This window comes from Pungitius pungitius, chromosome 10 (assembly GCF_949316345.1).
Source record: "Pungitius pungitius chromosome 10, fPunPun2.1, whole genome shotgun sequence".
NCBI lineage: Eukaryota > Metazoa > Chordata > Actinopteri > Perciformes > Gasterosteidae > Pungitius > Pungitius pungitius.
In genome coordinates, this window is record NC_084909.1 from 16754856 (window position 1) to 16775501 (window position 20646).

At 41.8% G+C, this 20646-nt stretch overlaps 1 protein-coding gene across 2 annotated transcripts in view; it reads left to right on the forward strand.

The window, feature by feature from the left end:
- The window catches only part of LOC119228322 (inactive dipeptidyl peptidase 10-like), a 188268-nt gene that overhangs the window by 161264 nt on the left and 6358 nt on the right, over positions 1 to 20646 (forward strand). For both annotated transcript variants that reach the window (XM_037487687.2, XM_037487688.2), the window contains exons 10-22: positions 2475 to 2572; positions 8131 to 8254; positions 9966 to 10004; positions 11479 to 11586; positions 13338 to 13429; positions 13655 to 13702; positions 14368 to 14489; positions 15836 to 15880; positions 17778 to 17876; positions 17955 to 18024; positions 18593 to 18787; positions 19797 to 19851; positions 20055 to 20154. In XM_037487687.2, coding sequence (XP_037343584.2) covers positions 2475 to 2572; positions 8131 to 8254; positions 9966 to 10004; positions 11479 to 11586; positions 13338 to 13429; positions 13655 to 13702; positions 14368 to 14489; positions 15836 to 15880; positions 17778 to 17876; positions 17955 to 18024; positions 18593 to 18787; positions 19797 to 19851; positions 20055 to 20154 — 1195 coding nt within the window. The remainder of the gene's footprint in view (positions 1 to 2474; positions 2573 to 8130; positions 8255 to 9965; positions 10005 to 11478; positions 11587 to 13337; positions 13430 to 13654; positions 13703 to 14367; positions 14490 to 15835; positions 15881 to 17777; positions 17877 to 17954; positions 18025 to 18592; positions 18788 to 19796; positions 19852 to 20054; positions 20155 to 20646) is intronic.

Consider the following 20646-nt stretch of genomic DNA (forward strand, 5'->3'; position numbering starts at 1 on the left):
AGAACCAGGTCTGGTTGAACGTGAAACAAAAGTTCTGTCAGATCGAGGGGCAGATACAAAGACATTCTTATGTGTTAGCACAAACTCATCTGCAAGGACAGCAGCCTTGGATATTGACGACACCTTCTGTTCATTCAAGAACATCACCACCTTATCTGGCAAAGAGCCTTTAAATTCTTCCAACAGAACAAGCTGGCGAAGTGACTCAGTCGTTTTCGACATCACTGGCGGCACACCCTTCCTCCCTTGTCTGTTTTTCTAGTTTCCACCCTCCTTTAGGACCGTCTGGAATTCGGTCCTTGAGGGGGGGTTCTGTCACGGGTTGGTCCCTCTTCCTGTTTTAGTTTGAAGTTTCATGTTCCTTGTGGTCCTGGGTTAACTTCACTTCCTGCCTTGTCTTGTGTTTGCTTAATTGTTTCCACCTGTGTCCAATCACCTGCACCTTCCTTGTGTATTTAAGCCCTGTGTGCCTGTTGTCCTTTGTCGCGTCATTGTCTAGAGCCAAACCGTGACACGACCTGATGACCGCGGAGAGTTGAGGAAAGAACAGCTGGGGGGGAGAAGCTCAGAAAAGGCGCTGTCATCACCTGGTTTCAGCCAGGTCTCCGTCAAGAAAGAAAGTCCAGAGCGTTGGTCGTAAAAAAGTCATTGAGGATAAAAGTCTTGTTTGTGAGTAATCTGGTGTTGATCAGCGCCATGCGAATTGAGCACCGCTCAGTCTGTTGGGAAGCACAACCGAGCGGACGGAGATTCCCAAGTACGCAACCTCGCCTGGAGCGCTTCATGCTCCAGCGGCGAAGGAGTGGGCATTCGGAATCCGGGACCGTCGACCGGAGCCATCGGTAACTGTGTACTGACTGTCCATCTGAGCCGTAGATCGGCACTTTTTCCACAGAATTACGGATACTTAAAAGAGACATGCGGTCATACACCAGCAGCGGTGACACATTTCCCGTGACAATTAGTAAAAACAGGCAGATCAATAACAATTCCAGCACAGGTAAGCGGCGAGACACACACAGTAGCGCCATCTTGAATATTATGGCAATAAATGTTTCCTGATTGCTGATTCCTAAACTCAAACCTAATTTAATAATGGAAGTGCCATAAACCAGCAAAAATAAATCTCTCCATCAAGTCCCAAGTGTTCCCAGAGGGCTACCCGTTTGGGTTTACCAGGTCTATCCTGAATCTTTCCTCATCCTCTGACCCAACTCAGCACCAGATAGGGATCTTTATCTTTGTTATGGAAAATCTGTGACCAGCGCAACAACAAACAATGCTACGGTTCAGATCTGGTAAGCCGTTCCTCAGAAACACGCCTCTCTAGCTATCTCCACCATCGCCCGTGTGCATTGAAGTCTTCCAGCGGCACCATGGAGTGCGCTTACAGGAACCCCAAGCAGGAATCCATTCAGGGTCTCCAAAAAGGCTGAAAACTCTAATCTGCTGTTTGGTGCATTTGCACAAGCAACAGTTAAGCATATAACCCAAAGGCCTAGGGGGCCAATACTTTTGTCCAACGGAGTAAACTTCAAATAGCAGCACTCGCCTGGGGACTGAGTATCCCCACATCTGCTTCTGCTTCTACCCAGGCCTGGTCCATCAAGACCCTTGACTTTCACTTCTGACATTATAGCAGGGCACCCGACACTATCAGTTTCTCTGACAGGTGGTGATCCCACAGGAGGGTAAGTCGGGGGGCACTCCTGTAGGATGTACCCAGCCGGCCTCGCGGCAAGCATGGCCACCAGACCCTGGCAATCGAGCCCTCCATCTGGGCCTGGCTCCAAAGTTTTATAGATATTTGTCATTCAAAGAAATCTGATGTATTTTACTAGATACTAACAGTATGTGTGAATGAACTTGAAGTCTATGTAGCTTATTTTTTCCTGCATTGTAACGCCTAAGCTGTATTTTTTTCAGCGAGCCAAAAGATAAACAGGTGTTTCTTTGAGTCAGTTCCTTGATCCCACAGTGATCAGTGGTATACTAAGACTGTGCAGTCTCAAGGAAAAGAGGGACCAATTTTCCCTTGCTGACTAAGCAAAGCTGACTCAAAGAAACTTATCTCAGAGGTCACACACGGATAGTGCATAAAGTAGTTGGCTAGCTACAACATCTTGATTGAAAGCTACATACATCATTCTCCAAAGATCTTTATTTGGCGTTCTCTCTGTGCAAGTATTTTTCTTTAAGCAAACACAGGACATGAAAGTATAATGTCTCATGCAAATGCCTGTTCTTTACTATAGTAACTTGTAACCCTGGCAGTGAAGTGAAGTGTTTCTCTGGTGCAATCATATTTTATGCCCGCTGTCAGGTCTCGGTGGATTTGTTTTTTTTAAATGCTCCTAAAGAGATGTTCTCTTGGATTACTCATTCCAAATGACATCATCACACAGCACTTTATATGTCACGTTAAATAATGCAGGGCTTTTGTCTAACGACTGGGCTGTTGGTTCTGTTTGCAGGCTGGCCAACCCAACCCGGCGGTAAAGCTCTACGTTGTCAACTTGTACGGGCCGACGCACACGCTGGAGCTTATGCCCCCAGAGACGCTCAAGCTACGGTGAGGGCATTCAGGAATTTTGGAAATTTTTCACTTCACATAATGTTTGTAATTTTTATACACTCTGCACCTTTAATATGGATAAAAACCCTGCGCAGTACAGCTTACTGTGCCTCTGCATTGCAGTTAATTGAATGCAGTTATAATTGTAATTCAATCAGGAGAGACTCGTTTAATAGTAATACATTATTACACAAGCATAAAGTATGAATTGTGCAAGGTCTTTGGCGATTGGACCCCATCATGACGTACTATCCCCGAAGGCAGGGATAGTGAGGTCCAACAAGCCCAATCCCCAAAAGACATTTATTTTCTACAAATATGTAAGTAAGTAAATTAATAATTACCTTACCCACTGCCGTAGTGAAATTCCTAAGCAAACCAAAAGTTAGTCATGACAGAAGTTAAACTTTCATGGGTTGATGTCAAACCAGAGGTAAGAGATCTGGTGAGTCAAAGCCCAGAATAGAGGACGTCGCAATGGACTGCCGATCGCCCACCGGGTTTACCAGACTGAGACCTAGAAAGAAGGTTACCTGGATGGGTCTTACGAAATCGGCCCCAGACCTTGAAACTTATGTCGCCTTGCTGGGACTTACGCACTCGGCCCACGAACTTGGGATGATGTCATCTTGATGGGACTTACGCAGCCGGCCCCCTCCATGATAAAAATGACATCTTGCTGGGACTTACACACATGATGACCTCTTGATGGGACCCTACGGCCTCTCTTCTAAAGGAGACTGTAAGGAACCACGGCGGTCCACTGTAAGGGGATGCTGAAGTGACCTTCCCACATTGCTAAGGGAATACACCACCACCACCAATTATATGCATACTTACCTGCTCTTTTACCGCTTCAGGGATCTCTGCTTTGCAAGTACAGTGTTATGGTGAGGGCGGAGGAACGTCAGCATCCGCCGCCGACCACAGCCCTGTCAGCTGTGAGCTTGTCACTGGGACGCCTTGGTTAGCTGCTGCAGCTCTAGCCCTTATTATCTGTATAGAGCGTGTGTAGGATAGCCTCTAGTCCGGAGCAGCATGGGCGGCGATAGGACGTCTGGAGACGGGAAATTGCAGAGACATTTCGCAACCTGCCAGTGACTCGTTGCCGGGGTGAGCACTCAGAAAACGCAGGTTACATCTACCTCGAGTGCTGGTGCGCAACCTGCGAAGATAGGGGGGTTAAAATGCTTAACAGTAGCCAAAGCAGATAGCAGCTGCCATTCGCCGTGCTAGTGCAGTTGCCGTGGCCGAGAGGATCACAACTCTATTCACGACCCCAGGTTTTTTTAGAGACGTGCTGGCTCTTGCTTTCCCATATTTCCGGAGCCGTGACGGAGTCCGCCAGATGGTCGTGTTAGGTTCAACGAAAGCAATGTTAGCTTGATTGTTCCCGTAAGACCACAAACCACAATTGCTCCCAGGTGGCGGGTCAAATGAAAGATCTACTTTCTAGAACTGCACACTGTCATGTTGACCCAGATTATTGAGAGTCTAACCCTCGGGCGTGCAAGGACTTCTAGGGACACGAGAGAAGATCCCCTGCCTATATTGTGGGAACCATTTAGTGCCGAAGCACCCAGCATGGGGAATACTGCTACATCGGCAACCACCCAACGAAAAGAGCTTTCCTGAACCCAACTCACCATTCTCAATGTTTGTGACTGTAGGGGTTGCCGCAGCTAAACGTCCCATTAGTGGCAGGAATGAAGAGGAGATACCTTGGTTTATAGTTTAACGTTGCTGCCCCTAAACAAATGACTTGCGTACTGTAGATACTAACTTCCTTAAGTGGACCATCTAATATTTCAGCCAGCTAAGAAAATAACTTTAACCTTAGTTGATATTAATGCTGTGCTCTATTGTCACACTAAATGCAATCATCTGATGAAAGGAGGCCATGGTCTAGCCAGTTGCGGCTTTGACTGAACCTCCCCCAAAACGATGGCCTGCATTGTCTCAAGTTGCTGATCAGAACCGCTGTTGCGGCAGTTACACTAATCATATGAAACCCCTGCCATCCACGCTCTGTCCATACCGATCCTGTTGCCAGATTCAGTTTGCAAAGATGCCATGTCCTGCTAGCAGCATGGAAACGCAGGTCCGCTTGACATGAAGCTTAAAAAAAAAGCCTCTCACTCTAACTCAATCTCTCGTCAACATGCTGCGTGTGTAGTTTAGCTTTGCATGGTTCTGATGCATGGTGCTGCAAGGTGGCTCCATCTTATTGTGTTGATGGTCTCGTCCCAATTTGTGGTTCTAAAAGAGGCCTGCACGTGCTTCAAAGAACTTCAGTGCCAGCACAGTGGAGCAACGTCCCTTGTCGAAGACGACCCAGAGAACGACGTCTGGTGTGTGAAAGCCGGTAGTTTGTTCATTTGTTTCCGCCGTTCGCGGACAGATTTGTCCCGTGTTCTCCTGCAGAACTTCAGACCCCTTGACCAGCCACCCGACATTTGCAGAGATCTCCCTCCATGAATTAGAGTCCATCTGGGTGTCCTTGTAGTTTGCTAATGACTGGTTGAATAAGTGGTCCTATTTCCACATTACTTCAGACAGAAGCTATACAAATCGGATTCATCTCTTAACATCCTTTTAAAATGCCGATGTTATACGAAAAGGATGGATGGAAAGGATGTTGTTAGCCAACCAATTGCAGCCCGCAAGAAAATCGGTCGCAAGAGGGTGGAACCAAGCACGCAAGCTCGCCCCTGAGTTTCTCTGAAAACACAGGACCATAAACTAGACTTTTAGGACCTCATACCCGAAGATCTCTTGCTGCCGCTATGACTGTTGCATGTCCAAAGCAGGTGGTTGATCGTCCCTGATAGGCCATCGGAGCTGGGTGACCCAATGCCGCATGGATTGAGACCGCAGTTGAATGTCGAGAATGTAGAGTTCCTTGAAAGGTTCCTTCCCAAGTTGTTATTAACTTTCTTTTGCTTGAAAGCCTTGAAACCCATGTACCTGCATACAGACATACCACTATGATATTTTTATTTATTTTTATTTTTTATTCATTTAATTTTTTTCCATTGGTCCTGTATGTTGTGTATTTATTTATGCTATACATTATCTACATCATAGCCTATAGAATAGGAAATCATTGTCCAGGTGAAGCAGTTATTCTGCTATGGTCTTGTAGAAGATCACTTCCTTGTAGTTAATTCGGTGGACCCGGCCTGAGTACTTTGAAACGCGCTGAGATCGCTACCCAGCTCTGTAAGAGTGTAGCTCATGCTCCCTCTCAGGGTATACATTACATTACACCGTGCAAACAACGCCAGAGCTACGTGCTCCACCGTGGAGCGGTAATTTAAACACTGCTTTACTTTAACCAGACGCTGCGCTAGCATCACATAGAGGACGGCTGGATAATGCTAACCGGGGTATAGTTTTGCACCGCAGAGCTTCAGCTGAGCGTGTCATTACGCTAGCAGTTTAACGTGGATGTGGAGTGTCGACTTGCCTTACCGAGTGTTAGCCTTTTGAGGGGCTACTATGCTGCTTGCTGGACAGAATGCTGCGTGTTTCCCAGGCGTTGGAGATGAAGGAGATTCCCGTCCTCGATGTCCCGAGGCTTCTTGACTTATTTGTACTCTCTTGCTTCTTGTTCTGTACCCTCTGCTAAAGGCATTTCTTGTCCCTTGGATTATATTTTTTGCTGAATGACGTTACATAAAAACATAATGGGCTGTTTCCGATTCACTCAGCCCGTCCTAGTGGGGTTGGCAGGGAGGCTTACCCACTCAAACCTGGGCAGAGGGACAAACCAGCAAACCCTGTCATTGTATTATTTCACAATGCATGCATCTGCCTTTCAACGTATAAAAAAAAATTTTTTTATGCGAATACATTTAATGCCAAAACTACATTATGACTTAATGTCATTACAACATATTTCTACTAGGGCTGTCAAAAATAGCGCGTTAACGACGTTAATTAGTTGTTTGTTGTTAATTACGCATTTCAAATTATTCAGGTCAGGAAAGTACCTCTTCCTCTAGAGAATGCACTTCATCCTATACAACACATTACTGCCACCTGCAGGCATATGTCAGGCCGTCAGGTTCAGCAAGTCGTTTGCGCCAGTCCACGCTGAATGTTGTGGACCGGGGGGGGGGGGGGGTGCTAGCGGTTTTCCTTGCAGCGCCAGTCTCATCTTTTTCCGTTCTAATCGCCGCGCTTGACTTCAAGGTGTAACCTTTATTATTGTTCGGTCTGAAACGGCGCGCCCAGCGACGGATGGTGGAGCAATATTGTTGTTCGGGTGGAAATCGGGAGAAATTCGGGAGAAAGGTCGGTCCGGGAGATTTTCTGGAGGGGCTTTGAAATTCGGTAGTCTCCCGTAAATATCGGGAGGGTTGACTTGTCTGGTCATCGCAGCCCTGGACCATCAGGAGCACAAAGTCGTTTTGCCGACCGCAGCAGAGTGGGATAAACTGCAGAGGCTGGAGACCCTTCTAGAGCCATGCAGGGAAATCAGTCTGTAACTTATCAAATAACATTGCTTTGATTATTTTCTGGAATGAATTAAAAAGTCAAATATCAATAACATGTATTTATGTAAAAAATAATAATAATGATAATTATGTATCTGTGTCCTGTTATTTATCTTCAGTATGCATTTCAGAAACAAAAAATGGTTAGGATTAAGGTGTAATTGCAAATAGTGATTAATCATGATTAATCCACTTAAAATTCTGATTAATTTGATTAAAATTTTTCATCATTTGACAGCCCTAATTTCTACTCCATCTTCTTGCACAGCATGTGTAAATGTATATACTTGTGCTGAACCGAGTTCTGCACGACCCTGCCACCCAAAAGCAGACATAACCTTCAGTCAAGCATCAACTTCCTTTCAGCTGCAGTAATGTTATCTCACTCCCAACTCAAATACCGGCACTTTGTCAGTGGCCCTCATCTGACATAGATTACCTGAGGCATTGGTTAAAATGAGGCCTCTTATCTACCTCCAATATGAATCTCAACCTAATCAAGTACTTTAGTTGCTTAAACCTAGACAAGCCTTTTCGGAAGTTTGTTTAAAAAAGACACTGTACTCATGAAACAAGGAGCAACTGACAGACTGCCACTGACATTTCCAAAACTGACAGGATACTAGATAGTTTCAATATTAGTAATATACAACACATTTTTCTTGACATAAACGCATATTTGCCAACCTTGAGACCTCAGAATTAGGGAGATATCCAAAAGGACCGGGGGGGTTCCAGGGGGAGGGGGTGCTACCGGTTTTCTTTGCAGCGCCGGTCTCATCTTTTTCCGTTCTAATTGCCGCGCTTGACTTCAAGGTGTAACCTTTATTATTGTTCGGTCTGAAACGGCGCGCCCAGTGACGGATGGTGTAGCAATATTGTTGTCCGAGTGGAAATCGGGAGAAATTCGGGAGAAAGGTCGGTCCGGGAGATTTTAGGGAGGGGCTTTGAAATTCGGGAGTCTCCCTGAAAAATCGGGACGGTTGGCATGTCTGCATAAACGTATAGTGTACATATAATCAATAACCAGGGTTTTTCTCGTGTTTTTCATAGGGAACATTATGTGACCATGGTGAAGTGGATCAGCAAGACCAAGACATCAGTCAGGTGGCTGAATCGGGCCCAGAACATTTCCATCCTGACTGTGTGTGACACCACCACCGGAGCCTGCGTCACGGTGAATATTTGTGTAAAGACGTGTGTCACTGGGGGGAAAGGAGACTTTGTGTTTACGTAAGCAAAGAAGTAAGATCTACTTTGAGTCTATTACCTTAAGAAATGGTTAGAATGTTGTGTAAAGAGCAACATTTTGCTGCATGTCAAATGTGAGTGGGGTGCTCTGTGCAGAATTAATTCAATTAAGTCTTAACAGATCTTGACTCTTTTTAACTAATTTGAGTCCCATTGTTGTGATGAAACAGAGAAGCAGAATGAGGATTGAGACTGAGTGGGAGAAAATTAAAGTCTACATATTGGGGTACTTTGTGGTGCTTCTGCCTCTCATACATACAATAAAAAGTTATTTGCGCTTTTCACCTAAATCATTTTTCTCACTGAGTGGTTGCCATCTGCTATGTTACCCTGAGTAGGATTTAAGGAAGGATCTGTTAGATGATCCAAAACAACCAATTTTTTGTTTTTCATTTTTTTCTGAACAGGATCATCTCTGACTTGCATTATTAACCAGTGCCACATATATCTTAAAGTAACTGCTAAGATTGTTTATTTTCTGTGCCCTGAATTACGATTTTTAGACACCAAGATGGAAATTTGGGCTGTGTCTTTGTAGTGGCACTCCAAGTTGCTGCCTTTGATCCTCGCCACGGTTTCAGAACACACAAGGCATATCGGTTATTTGAAGAATCAATGTCCAGCTTTAACGAATGCGCTTTGTTTTAACATTATAAATTACACAGTCTCTGCTATGTCCCAATGCTTATCAGGATACAACGATTTGATTGACCGAGTAGCATCAGAGGACCCGTTTCACAGTGCACGCAAACCGCTTAACCAGCAAGACGATCTGTGCTCGCTCAAACAAACACAAAATGTTATAACTCTTTATTATTTAGAAATTGCTACTCCTGTTGTATCCTGTTGTAGTTGCTAAGCCGATGACGATTGGCGTTTGAGGGTGAGGTTTAGAGATTGGTCTCTTGTGTGCAGTGCTGAGAACACGATGCCCGGAGAAGTAAACATAGTAAACATTAGAGAGACAATAGGAACAGCTTGAGAGATATTGTGTCATGTTCCCAAGGTCCAGTCGATCATTAACCCTGGCAGTCTTTGTGAGTCACTAAATCTCTTTGTTACGAGAACATGTGGATGAACTCCTCTGGTGCCAATGTATGGAGAGACGTTAACTATCATTATCGGAAGACAACATCCGCCGCATTAAACTCTTTCCATGGTATCTCCACACGTAGACTATTCGGAACAATGTTAACCTTGCTGTTGAACTATGGCCCCCGCTCTCCAGTTATGTTATTTACTGATTTGGTCTGATTTGCAGGAACAAACAAGCTAAGCCCAGGCTTGCACCCAACGCTTCGTCAGCCAAAGCTCTAGCTTCCGGCTCATGCACTCATTAGTTTGAAATGATGGCTACGGCTCAAATGGCGTCCACTTTTGCATGTACAAATAAACCAGAAAAAAGTCCACTCCTTGACAGATGATTCTATCGGCAACATATGCCACCGAAATGTTATTGCAAAATAAGTCAATAATAACGCATAATATTAAAAAATATGAAGGACAAATCTTCTTTTTAATAATTTAATAATTTGATTGAACTCCATCCGCATTTATTGCCTGATATTTGAAAATCTTTGAGGAGCACAGGTGGTGTATAGTGCAGACTGAAATTTTACTTTTCCTTCTTTTTTCAGAGACATGAAGAAAGCTCTGAGCTCTGGCTTTCCAAGCAGGTAAAGTGCTCTCCATTACGTGTACTATATGCTAGGCTGCTATAATTTGACTTAATGTTGTTCACCTCTATCTCTGTATCTTTCAAATTATGCCACATAAAGGACAACCTTGCCAATTACCCGCTTCATGTGTGGGTATTTCTATGCACACTGGGCTCTAATCATCCGCCAAAATCCCTCACTTGATGACGCAAACACAGAATGAGTGGCGGCAATGAAGCACTGAGTGTCCCCCCGCCCCCCTCAAATTATTCTCTTGAGCAGGTAGAGGCTCTGGATGCAGAGAGCTGCCACTTCATTATCACCTTTAGGATTTAGGAGCAAAGAATATAGTCTTCCTTGGATCTAATGAAGTGCTTTGGGGGGATTCAACTGTTTTTCAAATGAGTGTTTTCTTCTGGTTTGTATTAGTCATCCATGAAAAGGGCATAATTGCAGCACAACAATGAGCTTTTTAGAAAGTTTTCGCTCTGAGAAAAGAACAGCATCTAAATAAGCTTTTTTAGTCAAAAGGGACTTTTGGATTGGTGACTTAGTAAATTGAATTTATCAATTCATCAACAGAGCCATGGACATTTAACAACCTGACATCTAAATCCAGCAAAGGTACCCTTAGTTCCATTGTTGTTCTCTCAGCTTTAGTTTGAGATCTTTTTGTTTGGATTTGCTTGTGAGGAAGAGGGACGAAGCCAGAAGAGAGAGCGTTGCTGGCACGATGTGGATCATACAGCCCTGCAGCCGAACATGTTTGGCGGTAAAGCTGGGTACTTTAATCGCTTGTCAATCTTGGCACGAAAAGCAGCTTGTCTTTGTAAAGGTGGTGGTTAATCTTTGAGATGAATCATTCACTCACTGTGAGGTTGTGTCAGTGCAGAGGAAAGGCCTTGCCTCAACACATCCCTTTACGTCAGATTGTGTCAAATAAATGCAATACAGGCTTCTTGGTTAGCTCGCTGGTTTTATTGGATCCCCATGTGTCTCACTACCATAAAAACCCCAGTTCATGCGCAAGCATATTAAACTACCGTATATGACACTCAATGGGACAATTGATGTTTATGTGTGAAATCTGTGTAGTACGGGTGTTTTTTAAAGCACTGTAGAATTTCAGGCTAGTGGTAAATGGTGCTTTTTTCTCTCTGATAATACTAACTACATATTTCCTTTCCTAGGAAAGGGCTAATCCACCATTCCAGAAATGTGGGCGAAAGCAAAATAGACATTTATTCCAATAAGAATATCATCATAATTTGTATTCACTTGTTGATTCTGTTGTCAGTTGTGTGGAAATCAAACTTCTGAAAACAGAACAAGTACCACAATTCTAACGCTTTTACATAGAACATGAAAGTATAAATCACAAATGTAGAAAATCTGGTTCCGTCGAATGTTCACACCCATTCACAGGAATGTGTAATTTTGATGACCAATGTGATCGATGCTACAGGGTTCTTCTGTCTTTCCTTTTCTGCAGAACCAAGAACCGGTCTTCTCCAAAGATGGGAGCCAGTTCTTCCTAACTGTGCCGGTCAAACAAGGAGGACGTGGGGAGTTCCATCACATCGCCATGTTTACCACACAGGTGAAGGGCCAGCTCACAGTCACTCCCCCTGAAGTTGATGCAGCGTTTTCACGAGCACATGATTTTGCCAAACATTTTATTCTGGCACGATTGATGGTGTGTGTTGCCACATTTAATAAAACTCTTTAATGTCATGTCAAGCCAAGTATACAGGGGGAAAAACTGAGGATTAAGGAAATTGAGGAAATTACTCAAACCGGCCTTAATTAGGGTCCTCGCTTTGGCTAGTCGTAGAGGAACCTATTGTATTTCAAGGAGTTATTCTTTTCTCTAAGTAACTTTCCCTTTTTAAGGACATTATCATATTCAAACAGTTGTTAAATTTGGCATGCATATCAGGATTGGTGAAAAAAATGATATTTTTATGGTCTCGCATTTGGGCATTACACACTTAGTCAGTTTTGTCCCCCGATGCTCGATTCACTTGAAATTTGGCACACATGTGCTCTTCGACATGCTCTACAAAAATGTCAATCAAGTTATGCAACATTTTGTTTTTTTGTTAAAAACACGTTTTTGCTGATTTATCCTAAACGCTATCTCAGATTGTCATTTTATAAATGAATTGGTCTGACCTCACCAAAATTATAGCATGTGTAAACATTCGACCCCTGAACACACTCAAATTTTTTCATAATATTTGAAGAATAGGGGGCACTGCAGTTAATCATTGAAAATCTGACCATTTGGCCTATTTTCATGATTTCTTAGAGTTGTAAAAGAACAAACTCCTCCCAAGGATTAAACCAGATTATTTTCAAATTTTTCTAGTGTGACCTTGAGACCGTAGGCTCTAAAAATTGCATTTTTTCCTGTTCCACATTTAAGTTGAATGTTTTTTTATTTTACACCCTGCTCCACACGGGTTATGATCCTGAAAGGTTAATGTGATCCCTCTCAAAAGTTGTCAGAAAAGACTTAGGACCTTGATAATGCTTCACTGTGAATATTATAAGAATCCTATAAAAGGGGGCGATTGGGAAGTAGTCCTGTGAATAAGATTTTGAAGAAGGTTCGCTCATGTATGACATTTTGAGAAGCTTTAATTTTAAAATGGTAAATCATAATGTCCTGGTTTTCACCGAATCACACCGTGGGGATGTCTACTCTGTGCCTGAAGTGTAAATACTGTGTAACTATTGATTTTTCCTATTAATTATAACCTGAAATTGACCAGAAGTAGTCTCGTTAAAGATTTTGAAGAAGGAAATGTGGCACACACATTTAGAGTCAACGATGTAGTTATCTGATATAGTTTTAATGTTTCAAAGCGGTAATTCGGCTCAATACCACCGTTTTCAAATATTAATTTAAGCAGCCCCAGCGCTACGTTTTACCTGCAAGTTTGAGACTTAGTTGGAATATGTGACACAAGAAACCTAAAAAGAAAAGTGGCGAAAGGAAGTTACATCTTTTATTTTATTTCCTTCTCCTCGCACATTTATCAGATCCCTCTCAAAAGTTGTCAGAAAAGACCTAAGACCTTAATAATTTTAAAGATGAGGTTTTCAAAGTGGCATTCCTGGCGTCGCTTCACACGGTTAACGAGCACTGACTCGCAAGCGCTTTGTCCGAAGGCCACAAGCGCCCTCGGCCGCATTTGTAACTGTTCAGCCAGTGCCCCGGAGCAGCGAGGACCCGCCCGACGCTGATCACAGCTTTCATTTAACATGATGTTGTTGAGCAGTTAGTCGAAGTGCAATGCAATGTTAGATGTCCATCCAAATGAACTCTGCTTTTGGTTCTCTTAGTTCAGAGCAGATCAAAATGAAGTTCGACATCTAACATCAGGGAACTGGGAGGTGACCAAGATAATTGCCTATGATGAGAACACTGACAACCTGTAAGTTTGCATTTGTTTCTTAAATTTAAAAAAAAACACAGAGGCTAGGTTTTCTTATTAATCACCATTTGTCCTCTGATGAGTCACATTCAACAGACTGAAATGTATTCATTTTTTTCTTTGATTCACAATGGACACCGAACAACACACAGGAGAGTCTGCTTCATGTTTCGTTAATCATGGCTGCTTGTGCGTGTTGTTTATGTTTCTGTTTTCTCTTTACAGATACTTTCTCAGCACAGAGGGTTCTCCGCGAAGACGGCAACTTTTCAGGTTGCTTCCGCAAACAGAAAACTCTGCTTTCACAGTGATAGTGACATGACAATTGTCTTAACAAGATCTTTATATGAACCCGATATCCCGATAAGATATCAGGTTCCTCTCTGTTTTCTTTTCTTGCTTGTAAAAACGTTCTCTATAAAGTGAAAACAGCAGGAACAGCAAGCAGTCTTAATCGGAAATGTTGGTTTGAGGATATTTTCTTAATGATTAAAATGAATTGCCAATTATAGTATAATACATTATAATCTTTGCTATAATGCACTATAATTCAATGAGATTAGAAATAATAATTATTTGCTTAAGTAAAGTAAAAGAAAATCATTAGAGCATGAAAGAAAAAACCAAACACAGTCAAATCATGGCTTATACATACACCCATACTGTAATGCCTCACAACAGTGACTAACATGTGATAATTATAATATGCGTTCATTTTGACAGCCCTATTAATTACTAACAACAAAACATCTTGTTATTGTGATAACACAGGCAACACATTTAGCTGGATGTGTTTCATTGCTAGTGTTGTTCTCTTGAGGGGATTGTTGGCCCACGATAAGAACAAAGTAATGCCGGCATTATCCTCCATTTTTCACTAAAAATGCTTTTGTACTACCTTGTCTTACCATCCTGATATCCTCATCTCTTCTCCCCAGTGTTAAAACGGTGGGGCTGTTCCCACGGCGATGTCTGACATGCGAGCTGAACAAAGCTCACTGTCTGTACTTTGATGCCGACATCAGCCCCGCAAACCAGCACATTATCCTCCGCTGCAAAGGTAGGCCATCTCGCACCGGGCCCTCGGCTTCAGCCTCCTCCACAAAGGTTTGCATGAATGATTACGAAAATGATATTTGTCGAATTGTTCAGGGACGTCAATTCTCAAAAGGAGGACATTACGTAAAAAGCAAAGGATAACAGACTTTACAATACCATTGTAGAGGACTTCCCAGTTCACACAGTGTGCAGCTGAAGGGACCATAAGAGTTTCACAGAAGGATTAATTCTCTTCCAGACCTTTGTGAAGGCAGTCCACTGCTAAATGCATCATCTGTTATCCCTCCGAAAACTCTTTCTGTCTAATTATTTCGATTTTAATCATCATGTTATGGATCAAGTACAGTATCAGTTATAGGTTAATATTAGTCAATAGTTGAAGTTATGTTGTTTTCTGTTCCGTAAAATGATTAGAAATTCCAATTTTGAAAACAGAATTTTTACTTTGAATAAGAATGGAATCATTACATTTGGCTAAAATGTATTGCTTGAAAAGACAATACAAATGCAGAGGGTTGCATAAATGTGGGATTCTGCTGTGTTTTATGTTCCTAATGTATTCATCCAACCTGTCAGCCTTCGCTTCCCGCAAACTGTCCCCCTCCAACTATTCTCTCTTTAATTAATCTCTCATCAGTTCCATATGAGAGGCATACAATTAAGCAGACGCTCCATTGTGTATAATTACTTCTAGGTAGCGTAATCGGGCAACAAGTCGCTTGTTTGATAGAGGGTGACTCTTTATGTTGTTTGTATTTTCAATTTATTTTTGAGCAGATGAAAATGTTCGCTGCTCAGAAGCTTCAGGGTTGTGTTCCTTTATTGATTTATTGGATAAGAACTCCGCTCACGATTGATGCAGAGACGCTCACATAATGAAACTCTGCGCGATCCAAGCGTGTGGTGGAAGGACTCCCAAAGTCAAAGCTACTGCAGCCTTCTAACAGTGAGGCTGAGAGAGGATGCACATGTGAATTCTTTTCAGTACGTGAGAGCCGAGCAGCTTCAATGCGTTTTGTTTTGTGGGAGTTTGCTTTTCCACGAGACTTGCCATCCGATTAACCTCTACCTATGCATTCCACAAAGGGACATTGAAGAAAACTCACTCAATTTGACAGTCTGAATTTATTATGGAGGTGATGTAAGTGATCTTTAACCCCTAATTGATGCAAGGAAAATATGGAAGTCGACCACAAAACGGTCGACTGCATTTGACTTTTTGTGTCTGCTTTGCAGGAGCAACCTTTTCTTTTTGTTATCTGCAGAGCACCCATCATCCTGTGGTGAGGATTAAAATAACAGGATAATGATTACATGACAATCACAGGCTTTATTCCTTTCTTTCAGGTCCTGGAGCACCCACTGTCATCCTACACAGCCTCAATAATTCAAGTAAGGAATCTATTCGTCCTGGTGAGAAGTGACGGGCAAGTGAGGACCAGTAAAACTCTACCTCTCAACTCCTGTTTATTATATACTGGTGTATTTTGCATGAATATACCTGGATTGTGGATTTGTCAGACCGCACTTTACTTTTCACAACACAGCTGTGGAAATTCAAGGGAATTCATCTTCCGGACGCTGCGTGAGCTTCTCATCGATGTGATTGTATCCGAAACATTTCAAAAGCTCGTCTCTGAGTACGGTTGGAAATAAGCTGAATTTACCTGAAAATGGGTGTTGTGGTTAACGATCATCACATGCTTAGATGGTCTCTCACAAAAAGTAAAGGCATCTGGCGATAGCATCTTTCAACAATATCTTGACAACATATCCCCCCCTCTCACCATAGTCGTACAGTAGGGTAGCCCCGATTCTTTGCTTTGTATTATCTATTTGATAGGGATGCATTTACAACACTCAGTGTCAGATCTGCTCCCTCAAATGAGCGTCATTTCAGTGTTTCTTAAGACTGAAATAGGTTGAGGACAGACAGATGGAAAAAAACAAGCTTCTCCTGCATTTACTGTGGTGATGTCACCAGGGCTTTTTGGAATGCAGTAGCTATGATTGCTGTTTCTCAGCGCTGCAGGTCAACCAGCTAAAGAAACGTTGTTCTCACTGTTCTTCGGGTTGTTGAAGAATGTTTTGAGACTAAAAGAAACTACATGTTCTGTGCGTAAAACCTCTCATTATTGTGATCTGTTTCATAGTATACAGGGTAGATTTTGTGATTGACCAGATTATGTTGAGTCTATTGAAAGGTAGTTAAGGCACAACTTCAACATGAGTTGATGAGGTTGTGAGCATTCTTTTGGGGTTGGTTCTGTCGGACAGAGGGGGCTTTCACATCAGGATTCTTTTCTTAACACACAGACTAGTTTACATAAGAGTAAACGTCTAGATGTGTTTAGCATGTACACACAGAAACCTAGTACACGCATATTTCTTTGTGCTATCCATGCCTGTATGTGTGTCAGGGGATTTCTTTACCTCCCTTAAAAGTTAACAGCTGTGCCACAGAAAAGAAAGCAATTTGTATTTGGATAGGCCCTCCATCCACAGCTGGGAACTCAAGGCCCCTGGCAGCTTTCATAATGAGGCGTCTATTGATTTGGGGTTGTACATTAGAAGTGCAGGATGAATTCAATTTCATCTAGGCTGCTCCTCAGATGGCTTAAATGGTAAAAATGGGAAAAGAGTGTCAGAGAATCATTGTTTATTTACAATGGAGAAGATTCCAAGTCCTCAGTTGTCGAGGCAAGACTTAGCAAACTGATGGGCGTGACAAGGCCTTTTAGAAATGATTACTGTATCTCTATTTGATTGTGCTCATCCAAGTTTAACAGTTGTACGAATGGCCGTTACTAGCTCAGTTTGAATTAAAGGGGAACTACGCCTATTTAAAAAAAAAGTCAGCTGCAAATAATCAGTTTGCAACCAAGATCAAACTTTTTTTTAATTTGGTTTCTTTTTAGAGGGGCAAAAAGAACAAGCGATACATATATATTTGGTTTTATCCTTTGATTGCATATTTCATATGATAATCTTAAACGTATTACAACTTGGAACTGTCTCCTTTTATTTGCAAAAGCTAAACTAAAAGCAGATTAAATTCAGAAATCCAAACCTTTTGTATCAACCACAAAATGAAACAATGTCAGGAACGATCCTGAGCTTCAGATCTTATTCCACTCACCTACACCTTCCATCTCATTTCATTATTCCTCCGGCTCCAGAGAGAGCCTTGTGTCATTATGGGCAATTTGAATGCGGAGAGACTTTCGTTATTGGAATCAATTTTTGGATTCTTATCATCCTTAAAACCCATTCCCCTCATCTTTTTTAGATTACTACATCCTCGAGAACAACTCTTTGCTAAAGGCTGCTTTGATGCTCAAAAGGATCCAGCTGACTGACTTCAGAACTGTTCAAATGGAGCATTTTGGTGAGAGTTGATTGGTTTCCATACCATTACGGGAATTCATGTAGAGAATTGGTCATACAATTGTTCTTCTCTTATCAGATTTACCTTTGAAGATCTCTTATCCACCGGATTTCACTGAGTCCCGTCACTATGGGCTTCTGTTGCTGATGTACGTACCATTTGTGATGACACAATATATCCTGAAATATGACAGAAATGCATTCTGATAAACTCTTTTCATTTCTCTGTAAATTTTTGCTCTGAACATTCATTCATCTTTGGTCGAAACATTCATCCAAGCAGGGTTATACAACATAAAATAGTATAAACATAAAGTGTGCAGCATGTAGTCAAAGAGAAAAGACATTTTCTTCTTCTATAAGAGCTCAAATGTTGTCCATAAAATTGTTCTCTCATTGCTATGATGAAAACACTGTAGTTAAATTTGACCCGTCTCCATCTTGTCCCGCTGCGAGGAATTATGGGACAGAATGATCTGCTTTCCTTTCGCAAAAGATGGCCCAGTGGTTCCTATGCCTAAGGAGCTAATTAGAGAAGCATTGAAGCTCCTTTCCTTAGTATTAGAGAATTCAAACAATTCTTATCGCGGAGGCCATTTACACTACTTCCAGGTCATTTGACTCAGTGAAGCACCTTCTTAAGCAAATTTGACGATTAGAATCCAGCCTTTGTGTGTTGAGTTTTTCTTTGTTCATGATATCTTGTGCTGTGTTCAGTGACAGCGCCCCCGGTGGTCAGGCTGTGACCGACCGCTTCTATCTCGACTGGGACTCGGTGCTGGTCAGCTCAGACAACGTCATCGTAGCTCGTCTGGACGGCCGAGGCAGCGGCTCCCAGGGTCAGAGGATTCTGCACGAGGTTCACCAGAGAATAGGAACTGTGGATGTTCAGGACCAGGTTGCAGCTGTAGAGTACGCTTTCTGATTCACTTATTCTACTTTAAACGAGCGATGTCCCCACATGAGACCACGGCAGATGAAATAAGACCAGGGGAAACGGCTAAAACAAAACTGTACATAAAACGTGCATTATTCTTGTTTGCATCGTTTTTATGTAAGTTTATGATTAATCCCTTCTAGTCTAAAACTTTTTACAATATTACATTTGATTTGATCATAAAAACGTTGAACAGCATGGTGATTTCTAAGGCTTACCGGTTGCAGTTGCTGCTTTCTTTTCCGAACACATTATTGATTTAAATTTACACAGATCCTTTGTTATTCTTTTATCCCTTGGAGGGAACAAGATGAATAAAGTCGTTTTTTTGCCTTTTTTCCAATTTGCGTGCTTATTTTTTTTTTCTGCACTTGTAAATGCGGTTTTGTATTCCACTTGGTACTCTTTTTCCTGCTGTGATGTCCTTCGTCTACCAACAGAGATGGTTGTCCGTACTCCAGCTGGGCTTTTTTTGGATTTCTTTGGAGTCAATTTCCTTTAAATTCCCAAACGAGTTGTTAATATAATTTGTTAATTTATTTGATATGAATTCAACATTTATCACATATACATTTGCATGAAATATTTTACGATCATACCTGCTTTTGCAAAATACTATATTACTAATATGTAAGATTATCACATACTGAACCATCTGGTTGATGTGAGCTAACCCTAATGTGTGATTGGCTTTTCCTCCCACATAAGCTATGTGATCAATCACATGGTCCCTTAGGAGTCGCGCTTAAAGGTTATTAAACACTTGTACGAGTCTTGTTTTTCGCTTTCAGTGAAAAACTTTTTTTTAAAGATATAGCTCACAATAGGTTTCCTCATAGATTCCATCAACTTCATTAATAAAAATTCATAAAATATTCACTCATTACTTTGCATAACTTATGTAATTTATATTCAATAAATGGAAATATACAATAAACTATAAAATAAACTAAAGCTCAGATGGTATTTGCTTTTTCCTTATAGATTCATGAAGAGTTTTCCATATATTGATCGGACACGGATAGCAGTGTTTGGAAAGGTGAGCCTTTGATCTCAAACAAGATTAGATGGCAAATGAATTCAATACCAAGGCTGTTTTGCCACTAGCATGCTGCTACTGAGCAAAAGTCCATGTGGAAATCAATGATTTTCCACAAATATGAAAAGCTTGTTTATGTAATGTTACATGGCTTTTTACCATCAAAGTTCCATGTGTTTATGTGTTTGTGCTTTTCTGCTCAGGGTTATGGAGCCTACATAACATTAATGATGCTCAGGTCTACTGACAACCTTTTCAAATGTGCGTGTGCAATGTCGCCTGTGACTGACTGGAAACTCTATGGTAAGTTCAGAATCCCTTTCAAGAGCCCTTGCTCATGATGAAGTTACACTGAATTCATTAAACCCCTAGAAGAATATTATCTTATTAGTGTGACTTTTCTTACATACCACTAACTAAAAATAACTAATTAGGAATTTTTAGTCATACTCTAAACATGCCTGTTGTTCGCAGAGACTTTTTTTACCTCAACGTTCAAGCTCCACATTTCACTTTCGGCACGCCAAATAAAAGTAAACAATTCAAGTTTAAAAAAAGGCTGTGTTTGTGTAGAGAGGAAGAAGTAAAGATTTGGCTGTTAAGAGGCTGTTTTCGTCAGATAATACAGTAAAGTGAAACTTAACTTCTAGTGCAAAGGTCTTCAACAGGGGGTCCGCGACCCCCCCCAGAGTGGAAAAATACAATTTATACAATTTTTCCAACCATTTTTTTCCCACAAATTTAAATGTCTTCAGAATCAGACCAACAGACCAAAGAGCATTCTTTTACCCAGAG